At 50.9% G+C, this 10,854-nt stretch overlaps 1 protein-coding gene across 1 annotated transcript; it reads left to right on the forward strand.

Annotated features, from left to right (window-relative positions):
* The first annotated feature begins 9,918 nt into the window (after nt 1–9,918).
* Nucleotides 9,919–10,854, forward strand: LOC137846922 (olfactory receptor 14C36-like). Its single transcript, XM_068665028.1, has one exon. It carries the CDS (start codon nt 9,919–9,921, stop codon nt 10,852–10,854), a length of 936 nt encoding a protein of 311 aa, XP_068521129.1.

Raw genomic sequence — 10,854 nt, forward strand, 5'->3', positions numbered from 1 at the left:
GCGCAGGGGCCAGCCCCAGCTCATTGATGGAGGTCCATGAAGCTGCAGGAGCCCTGCTCTCTTGCCTGGCAGATCCTCAGCATACAGTGCCTGTGCCACAGAGCAGCTCCAGATTCCTCTCCAACATGCCATTTGCCATCAGACCGAGCAAATGCAGGACACTACCAGGGCACTGAAAGGCCAAGTATTGTTTGCTGGGCCGTGTGCTACCAAGAAGTCAGATCCCGGTCCAGCCCTTTGTCCTTCAGCGATCACTATAGGAATCTGATCCTTCCTGAAGGCCAGAAAAACAAGAGGGCTGTCCAGGGAGGATCTCCTTGGGTGTATTTCTGACACCAGCTTTAGAAGAGGTGTACAGAGATGTGGAGGAGATGCCCCTGTAGGAATATCAGGAAAGTCACCAAGGTGCATGAGATCTGATGGCTAACCCACGTACAAGAGCACAAGAGAACAATGTGGAAGCCAAAAGAGAGCAGCAGGGAAAAGGCCACATCCTGCTGCTGGCCATGTCCATGGCTCCAGGGAAGCAGCAGCCCTGACCCGAAGGCAGCAGAGAGGCAGAGTCCAGCAGGCAGTTAGGGGCAGCCCCGAGGGCCACCGGGGCTGCTCCTGCATGTGGCAGCTGGGCTCTTGGTCCTGAGCCCCTCCTGCGTGCTGCGGCTGCTCCCCCATCTCCAGAGCAGATGGCAAGAAATGGCAGCTGAGACCAGTGAAGTTATGCTCTTTTCTTAATTGACTGTACCTACAGAGGAAGCCTAGTTCAATTGGTTGATTAGAAGATGTATTCAAAGTAAATAAATTACTACATAAATTAAATCAATATTAAAAATTATTTAAAAAATAAAAAAGAATAATAATATGAAAATCTGTCATGTCCGTTTCTCAAATACAATGGTAGTCTTCAGAGGATTATTATTAATGATTACAATATGATAATACTACTAAAGATAAAAATGATATAATACAAATCACAATACTATTAACAACATTGATGCTTAAGAAGCACATATAGAAGCATTTTCCTCACTGCAACTTTGAGCTCCTGCTTCCTCATGCTGTAGATGAGTGGGTTCACTGCTGGAGGTACCACTGAGTACAAAAGTGACACCACCAAGTCCAGAGATGGGGAAGAGATGGAAGCGGGCTTCAGGTAGGCAAACATGGCAGTGCTGACAAAGAGGAAAACCACTGCCAGGTGAGGGAGGCATGTGGAAAAGGCTTTGTGCTTGCTCTCCTCAGAGGGCATCCTCAGCACAGTCATGAAGATCTGTAAATAGGAAACTACAATGAAAACAAAACAACCAAAGAATAAAGAAACAGTAAACACAAGAGCCCCGACTTCCCTGAGGTAGGCATTTGAGCAGGACAGCCTGAGGATGTGGGGGATTTCACAGAAGAACTGGTCCACAGCATTGCCGTGGCAGAGGGGCAGGGAAAATGTGTTGGCCGTGTGCAGGACAGCATTGAGAAAGCCACTGCCTCAGGCAGCTGCTGCCATCTGGGCACAAGCTCTGCTGCCCAGGAGGCTCCCATAGTGCAGGGGCTTGCAGATGGCAACGTAGCGGTCGTAGGCCATGATGGTGAGAAGGGAATATTCTGAGCCAAAGAAGAAGACAAAAAAGAAGACCTGTGCAGCACAGCCTACATAGGAGATGGCCCTGTTGTCCCAGAGGGCATTGGCCATGGCTTTGGGCAGAGTGGTGGAGATGCAGCCCAGGTCGAGGAGGGCGAGGTTGAGGAGGAAGTACATGGGGGTGTGGAGGCGGTGGTGGCAGGCTACGGCGCTGAGGATGAGGCCGTTGCCCAGGAGGGCAGCCAGGTAGATGCCCAGGAAGAGCGCGAAGTGCAGGAGCTGCAGCTCGCGTGTGTCTGCGAATGGTAGCAAGAAGAATTCAGTGATGGAGCTGCTGTTGGACATCTGCTTTTTTGGGGATGTGATCCTGAACAAAGAGGAGAAAGAACAGTAACAATGTACAACAGACTTATCAGAGAAAAACTCGTCCCATTTCTCATTTAGAATCTCCAGAAAATTGTCCATTTCCAGGAAGACATTTGGCAGGTCATTTTCATGAGTTCTTCCTGATGCCTGAGGGTACCCCTGTGAGCAGGGGACTCCTCTGCGGGCAATGGCAGAGGCAGTTATGCCCAATAGCCAGAGGTAAGGAGGAACATTGGGTAATCTCAGACTCACTTCACTCCTGATATCAAAGAACCTTGCCCCAGTGTTGCTCCCAGGTTGCCCAACTTCAGAGCAGATATACATGTATATACGTGTTTTTGTTTTTTGTTTTTTTAATTTTTATTTTATTGGGTCAGACTTTTTGTTGTTACTAACCTACCACACTGGCTGAGTTTTTCTAAAACAGAAATCCTGGGCATTTCTCCAGCACATAAGAAAAATATTGCGTATCCTCAAAGAAAAAGGGACTGGGCCTATAGTGCAGTGTCCTTTAGTGAGGGCAGACAATCTGTTCATCAGTGCTGGTCTCAGCCACCCTGTGAGTGTTGCAGGAAAGTTGTACTCAGAGGTTGATCTGAGAAGAACCTAAACACTGCTGAGAGCAGAGACATCCAGGTACAAAGTGCCCATCTCCAGACCCCTCACCCTGTTCCCATACTCCCCTTCCCTCAAGCACACTGAGGGCTCACTCCATGGGCATGTGAAACCCCCATCCCCAGCCAGCCTGGGAACAAGACCAGCAGCAGCACGGCCAGCTGGAGAAGCCAGGAGGAATGCCAGCGTGCTGCTGCCAGGGGAGGCAAGGCCAGGGAGGGACAGACGGACACTCAGCAGACCCTCCTGTGCTGCAGCTCTGCCTGCAGAGGAGGCAGCTCATCCTCATTGCAAATGATCTGTGCTCACTTCAGGCCAGCAGAGACCTCCTAAAGACAGGGATGTCTCCCAGCACTGGGCATTGGGGGCCTTGCAACTTGTAAAGATCAGCTAGAATAAAACCTGAGAGGAACACAAAATGATGTTGGTGCAGTTTCTGTTCTGAGGTGTGGGGAGGGAATTTATAAACTTCATTGCTGACAAACTGATCTCTCACTGCAATTCTCTTTCAGTCTCAGTCTCCACAACAATACTGACAATCCATTACCATGAAACCTGCCTCCCCTCCACTGCAGGAATCTGCAAGCACAGGCTACAGAAAAAGTCTTGCCTTTCAGGTAGCCCCTCTCTTGTTCTTCCTCTTGAAATATGCAATCATAAATGCTATTCTCTACAGCATTTTCTACTCTTTTGTGGAGAAACAGAGAGACCCATCCCAACAAATGCTATCAGCCATCAGATGTGCCAGCTGTACAAGACCCCTCTGGCAACCCCACCTGCATGGCCCTGCTGCCAGAGCCTCACGGTGTCAAGAGCCTGCAGATGTGTCCTGCCACACGCTGCCCTCTGTTGTTGTGCTCCTCAGTGCCTCCAAGCCCTCTCTCCTTCTCTCCTCTCTGTGTGCCAGCTGCGGTCAGAGCCCCCAGCCCTGCTGCGCTGTGCAGAGGAGCTGCTCCTGGGCACAGCTTTCTCTCTGCACCAGGGCCCTCTTGCCACGAGCTCTCTCTGTCCCATGAGCCCGGCCCAGCTCAGCAGCACAGCACCCAACCATGGCATCACTTGCTCTGTGCCCTTGGGCTCCCTCGAGGTATCCCCAAGGCCTCAGGGCTGACAGCTCCCGAAAGCAGCAGGGTCTCTGCTGGGGTGTGTTGTTTGAAGCAGACTGAAGACATCACTGACTGCTTCTCTCTGTAGATGTCAGAGACTGATTTTTTAAAGTGTGATTTCTGCTCTTGTACTGTGGTTGTCAAATATGAGTACAAATGTTTCCCTCCCTTAACTCCTATTCTGTTCCCAGTGTATTGCAGGACACCTCAGCCATGACTGCCAGGGATCATTTCACCCCTCTGAACATGTTCTAACGAAAGAGGGGGGACCAGAATGCTCTAAAAGTGTTTCCATGAAGGAAAGACGTTTAGATGTAGAGCTTAGGGATATGGTTTAGTGGGGTTATGGTTTAGTGGGGACTGTTAGTGTTAGGTTAGAGGTTGGACTCGATGATCTTGAGGTCTCTTTCAACCTAGAAATTCTGTGATTCTGTGAAATGAGGCACTAAGACACCATTCATTGAGTTTCCCTAGCTCTCCATCTGGAAGATCCCCTATCCATACACAAATCTCTTCTTCCCCTCTTACATGACCAGCACGGTGACTGGGATGTGGAACACCCTCATCACTGTGCTGGTGCCTAACACCAAACACCTGCAGATGCCCATGGCCTTCTTCCTGGGGGAGAGTTGTCCTTGCACAGCTCCAGCACCCTGTGCCAGATGCTGGCCAGCTTCCTGGCTGGGGACAGCACCCCCTTTGCTCACAGAGGTGGCAGCACTCTCAGCTGCACCTCCTGTATGACCGCAGTGCTTCCTGCTGGGGGCCATGTCCTACAGTCAGCCCTGGGCTGTATGCCATCCCTGTTCTCTGCAAGGCTCGAGAAGTGGAAGGTCTGACTCCAGAAGGCAGCTGTACCTGAACCAGGGGAATTTCTCTATGTACACTAATTCTTTCTCCTCCTCCCAGCTACTGTTCTGTGGCCCCAGTGTCAAGCAACCCTTGTGTGGTTTTGCCCCATTGCTGGAGCTGTCCTGCAGTGCCACGGTGATACTCTTGGTTTTGCTTTCAAAATTTGCATATGTATCCAATCTTCCTCTTCCTAATCATGCAGATGCCCACCTCACAGATCTTAAGCAAGTTCTTTCCGAACATTCATCATCCCCTGGTCAATCCTCAGGTTCCTTAGCGGTGGTGTGGGAAGGATGAGAGAGGTGCTAGGGGAGGTGCTGACATTGTCATAAGACCTATTTCAAATACCTTGGAAAGGACAGACGGATCAAAGACTTTCCTCGGGATTTGGAAAAGGCAGATGTCAAACCCATCTTCTAGTAGAGGGGCAAGCAGAAGGATGATGAAGCCTAACCAAGGAGAAAAGTGCAAGCCTTAGCCTTAGGCCGCAAACCAGACCTAAACTGAAGTCCTCAAAGCTTGTCCTTATTCTAAACCCTGAGCAGGATCCTTAGGCACAACACCAAACAATTCCTTGAAGCCCTTGCCATTCCTTTAACCCTGGAATGTGACCACTAATTCCTAAACATTAACCTGAACACCTAACCCCCAAAGCCCTCCACCATGCACACAGCACATCTCAGCTTCAAGCCCACTCCTACCCCTACCTTGTGTGGTTTTTATGCTTGGCGTAGGGCAGGGACTGTGAGGTCCTGAAGCAGTCGTATGGCATTGGAAGAAGCATATGAGATGACAGGTATGTGATCAGATCAGAGGCCACAAGGAGGAGCTGGCTGGGAATGCTGGGATGGGATCAGGTGTGCCTCAGGATCTGTTGGGCATGCAGGAGGCATGTAGATGTGAAGGAGGCTGGGAGGCCACTTCTGTCTCTGGAGCTGACAGACCTCCAGGAGGAATGTGGCACAGATAGGGACCGTAAAGGCCAGAAGCATGCACATGGCATTGAAGATGATGGTGAGGCATCTTCTGTTCTGGTCAGGTGACAGACCACAAGAAGGCTGATGGGGTGGGAGTCATGCTTGAGGTAGAGCTCGTGAGACCATAGAATCAGAGAATGGCTCCTGTTGGAAGGACTTTAAAGATCACCTATTGCTAACCCCCTGGCCATGAACAGGGATGCCCCCCATGAGAACAGGTTGCCCAGGGCCCTTTGCACAGGAATCCCTTCCTCTGTTGCATCAACTACACCTCTCAGCTTGGTGTCATCTGCACACTTGCTGAGGGTGTACTCGACCCCACTGTCTATGTCACTAATAAACATATTAAACCATATGGGTCTGAGGACAGACCCCGGAGGTACAAGTCATCACCAGCCTCAACTTGGACATAGAACCATTGAGCACCACTCTCTGGGTGTGGCCTTCAAGCCAACTCCTTTCCACTGAATGGTGCACCCATCAAATCTGTATCTCTCTAATTTGGAGACCAGGATGTCATGTGGGACCATGGCAATGGTCTTACAGAAGTCCAAGTAGATGACATCGGTTGGTCTTCCCTTCTTGTCTGATGTGGTCACTCCATTGTAGAAAGCCACCAGATTGGCCAGGCACCATTTACCCTTTGGTGAAGCCATTCTTGTTGTCTTGGATCACCTCTTTGTGCCTTGACTCTGATTCCAGGAGGATCTTTTCCATGATCTTTTCAGGCACAGATCTGAGGCTCACCATTCAGTAGTTCCCTGGGTTATCCTTTCTACCCTTTTTAAAAATGGGAGTGATATTTCCCTTTTTCAAGCCACCATGGACTTCACACAGCTGACAGGACTCTTCAAATATGATGGAGAGAGGCTTGCCAACTGCATCAGCCAGTTCCCTCAGGACAACGGGATGCAAGTCATCAGGTGCCATAGACTTGTGCTTGTTGAGTTCCATCGGGTGGTCTCAAACCTGCTCTTCACTTAGAGTGGGTGGGACTTTGCACCTCCAGCCTCCATCTATAGGTTCAGGGAAATGAAAGACTTGGGAAGCCTGACTGGCAGGGAAGACTGAGGCAAAGATGTTGTTGAGTCCCTCAGCCTTCTCCATGTCTGTCATTACCAGTCCACCCTTCTCATCCATTGCAGGGGGTACACTCTCCTTGGCCTTTATTTTCCGAGTGATGTATCTCTAGAATCTCTTCTTATTATTCCTTACATTCCTTGCAAAGATGAGGCTTACTCACCCAAATGCCTTCCGTGGACACTAGTATTAAAATGCTCTATTTATCCCTCGATTTCTTGGCAGACCTAAATAAAATGCTAAACTACAGAGCTTGCCTATACCCTAACCACAGAAGTACACCAAACGTTCCCAAAAAACCTCTGTTTACTCTCTAACCCAGAAAAGTGAGTCCTAGTCCCTAAGGGACTAGGGAGATGCGAGCTCTGCTTCAGGATCTCCTGCCCCAGCAGGAGGAATGTGACTGTGGCAGGGACTGTGAGGTCACTTCTGTCTCTGCACTTGATAGGGCAGCAGCAGGAACGTGTCACAGAAAGGGACTGGGAGGTCACTTCTGCCTGTAGCTGACAGGTCAGCCTTGACTTCTCCCTGGGAGCTGCACTTTTGGGCTGACATCTGGCAGTGGCCCTGCTAGGCCAGCAGAAGGCACCTGCTTGGCATGCTGACTGGGGGATCCCCTCTGCCTCCAGACCCAGGAGGACCCAGGCAGAAAGAAGGCCCCAACATGGGTTGTCCTGTCCCTTCTGCTTGAGTCCATGACAGGGCAGCAGGCACAAGGCTTGGCTGTGTCTCCACAAGAAGCTGCAAGGCCAGCAGCAGGCCCCTGGCTTGGAAGCTGCTGCTGAGGTGACTTGTGTCTGCTTGGCTGAGAGGCCGCAAGGAGCCTGCTGCGTTGGGATGCCTACTTCAGGAGTGGTTTCCAACCGTGATGTAGCTTCCTTTGGCAGTAGGAAAGAGCAGGAGAGAAAAAAGTACTACAAAATGTGCATTGGAACGATGGCACTGGCCATGAGGAGGAAGAAATGTCCAGGGGAACAATTGGTTTTGTTGCTAGTAACAGAAGCAAAGAAGGAATTAAGTGTCTCAGCCTTTGCCTCATTCCTTGTCACCAGGTTTTCCCCCCAAAATCCAATAAAGCATGATGATTCTCCCTAATCCTCCTTCATTTAAACTATTTTTATTTTATTTTTATTTTTATTTTTATTTTTATTTTTATTTTTATTTTTATTTTTATTTTTATTTTTATTTTTATTTTTATTTTATTCTCTTTGACAGTAATAGATGGATTGAGGTCCAGCTGGGCTTTGGCCCATCCAGTTTTGACCTGCACAGCCACATAACATTCAGGACACAGCTCCAGACAAACTGACAGCATGCATGAGAAGAAAGCGCAGCAAATGTGGAACCTGACAGCCTTCCATCCCCTGCCCTTGAGTGACTGTGCTGCAATTCCATTTAGCTGGTTACTCCTGAATTATCCAAGTTTCCCTGCAACTCTTGCTGCTGCTGCTGTCTGGTCAGATATAACACAATTACACGAAGGTTGAACTGTCTGCCTGCAGACATTAACAGCTGATAGAATGGAGCATCACTGTGGGTGCACCTAGAGAAACTGCAGGATTTTGACTTCAGAAAACTCTTGACTTTCACATGGAGAAGAGCCCAGTCCTGTACCAGAGGGAGAGAAACCCCACACATCAGGTCAGACTGGGACCCTGCTGAGTGAGTAGTGGCCATGAGGAGGACTGCCTGGGCACCACGAGGGATGCCATACGAGCAGTGGTGCCTGCTCACCATGAACCAGGCCAGCTTCCTACAGAGCTGCCTTACGAGGAGCATGGCCACCAAGAAGATCTGAGTTATCAGACTCAGCTCACATCTGCTGTGACACCACAGAGATAAGGGTCTGCAGCCAAAAAGGAAAGATGTGGAGGTCTGGGAGTCCCTAGGAAAGCCATGTATAGACAGGGTAGAGGACAAGGCTGAAAGTCCCAACAGGACCAGGTCTTTGTGTTCATATCTATGGCTGTTTTCTCTGCCACTGACGCCCATGAGGAGACAGCTTATCATTGAAGAACCAGGGCCTCATTGCCTCCTCACCCCCCACCTATGAACCAGGCAGGGGTCGTACCATTCTCCTGTACTTGCCCATGCACATCCCCATCTACTACTGCCCCACAAAGAGCCCTGAGCAAGGTGTGACTGCTAAGGATCTCCCTTCCCACAGGTTCAGGGTCAAGGCCTGGCCCTTGTGCTTGGTGACACACATCCAGTTTTCCTACACATCAGTGTCACCTTCACATTGCCTTTATCTCCTTGTCCTCACTGCCTCCAGTGTTCTGCTCTAACAAGCTCCAAGAGAGGCTGTGCCAGTGCTGGCCCTCAGGGGGACACTGCAGGAAACTTGCCTCTGACTTGCACTTCTGGAGAGATGTCTTCAATTGTCTCTGAATGCCTGAGGTTTGTGGGCTCATCAGCCAAGCCCCCAGAGGGGTGATTGCAGTGCCTTGGGCTGGTGCTGTGCTGCTGAGCTGGGCCGGGCTCGTGAGACAGAGAGAGCTCGTGGCAAGAGGGCCGTGGTGCAGAGAGCCAGCTGTGCCCAGGAGCAGCTCCTCTGCACAGCGCAGCAGGGCTGGGGGCTCTGACTGCAGCTGGCACACAGAGAGGACAGAAGGAGAGAGGGCTTGGAGGCACTGAGGAGCGCAACAACAGAGGGCAGCGTGTGGCAGGACACATCTGCAGGCTCGCCCAAACTCCTACCATATGACCAGGAGCACATTCCAAATGCTTCTTAAACTCCAGACCTCTTGTCCCTCTGCTGTCTGTGCAGGGCAGATGGCACAGGGCTGTGAGGACAGGCGCTACCTCACCAACACCGCAGCCTCTGCACTGGGTTGGGTCTGCCCTGCCTGCCCATGCCTGCTTCTCTCCCTTGCCCAGCGTGGCAGCTGGTGGTGCCTGATTCTGACAGGGAGTGTTGTGCACGAAGGGTGAAGCAGGAGGAGATGCTCCCTGTTTTCTCCAGCCAGACACGCATGATCCACCCGCTGGTTTTGTCTCCTGGATATTGAACAGGGAAGATGCACACAGAGGCACACAGCCAAACACCCCTCACTCAGCAGAGGGGGCCACTGCCCAGGAACCTTCCCTCTTGGAACCTCAAATGGAGCAGAGCAGGTTGATTGGGAGCTGCTGGGCAAAGGAGGCTGCAGTGTACAGGACACTCAGCAAGCACACAGCAGGGATCCAGACAGGGAGAGACACAAAGATCCTCTTAGAAAGAGGGAATGTAAGACTTTAATTGGGGATTAACTGATTTTTGCTCACAGTCATTACTCATAACACACCGTCTCACTCTCTATATATGTTTTGTTTTTCATTTTGCAGTGTCCTTGACCAAAGTAAGCAAATGCCCAACATCAGCTCAGTGAGCGAGTTCCTCCTGCTGCCATTCGCAGACACGCGCGAGCTGCAGCTCCTGCACTTCGCGCTCTTCCTGGGCATCTACCTGGCTGCCCTCCTGGGCAACGGCCTCATCCTCAGCGCCGTAGCCTGCCACCACCGCCTCTACACCCCCATGTACTTCTTCCTCCTCAACCTCGCCCTCCTCGACCTGGGCTGCATCTCCACCACTCTGCCCAAAGCCATGGCCAATGCCCTCTGGAACACCAGGGCCATCTCCTACCAAGGGTGTGCGGCACAGGTCTTTCTCTTTGTCTTGTTGATGTCATCAGAGTATTTCCTTCTCACCATCATGGCCTATGACTGCTACATGGCCATCTGCAAGCCCTTGCACTACGGGAGCCTCGTGGGCAGCAGAGCTTGTGCCCAGATGGCAGCAGCTGCCTGGGGCAGTGGCTTTCTCCATGCTGTCCTGCACACGGCCACTACATTTTCCCTGCCCTTCTGCCAAGGCAATGCTGTGGACCAGTTCTTCTGTGAGATCCCCCACATCCTCAAGCTCTCCTGCTCAGATACCTACCTCAGGGAAGTTTGGGCTCTTGTGTTTAGTATTTCTTTAGTCTTCGGTTGCTTTGTTTTCATTGTGCTGTCCTATGTGCAGATCTTCAGGGCAGTGCTGAGGATGCCCTCTGAGCAGGGCCAGCACAAAGCCTTTTCCACGTGCATCCCTCACCTGGCCATTGTCTCCATGTTTTCCAGCACTGCCATGTTTGCCTACCTGAAGCCCTCTTCCATTTCCTTCCCATCTTTGGACCTGGTGATGTCATTTCTGTATTCGGTGATTCCTCCAACACTGAACCCCCTCATCTACAGCATGAGGAACCAGGAACTAAGGAATGTAGCGAGGAAACTCTTTGGATACCTGCTACTTTATAAACAATAA

The sequence above is a fragment of the Anas acuta genome, chromosome W, assembly GCF_963932015.1.
Source record: "Anas acuta chromosome W, bAnaAcu1.1, whole genome shotgun sequence".
Lineage (NCBI taxonomy): Eukaryota > Metazoa > Chordata > Aves > Anseriformes > Anatidae > Anas > Anas acuta.

Excerpts from the sequence above, each read along its gene's own strand:
- LOC137846922 (XM_068665028.1), top strand. The coding sequence starts at position 9,919 with ATGCCCAACATCAGCTCAGTGAGCGAGTTCCTCCTGCTGCCATTCGCA.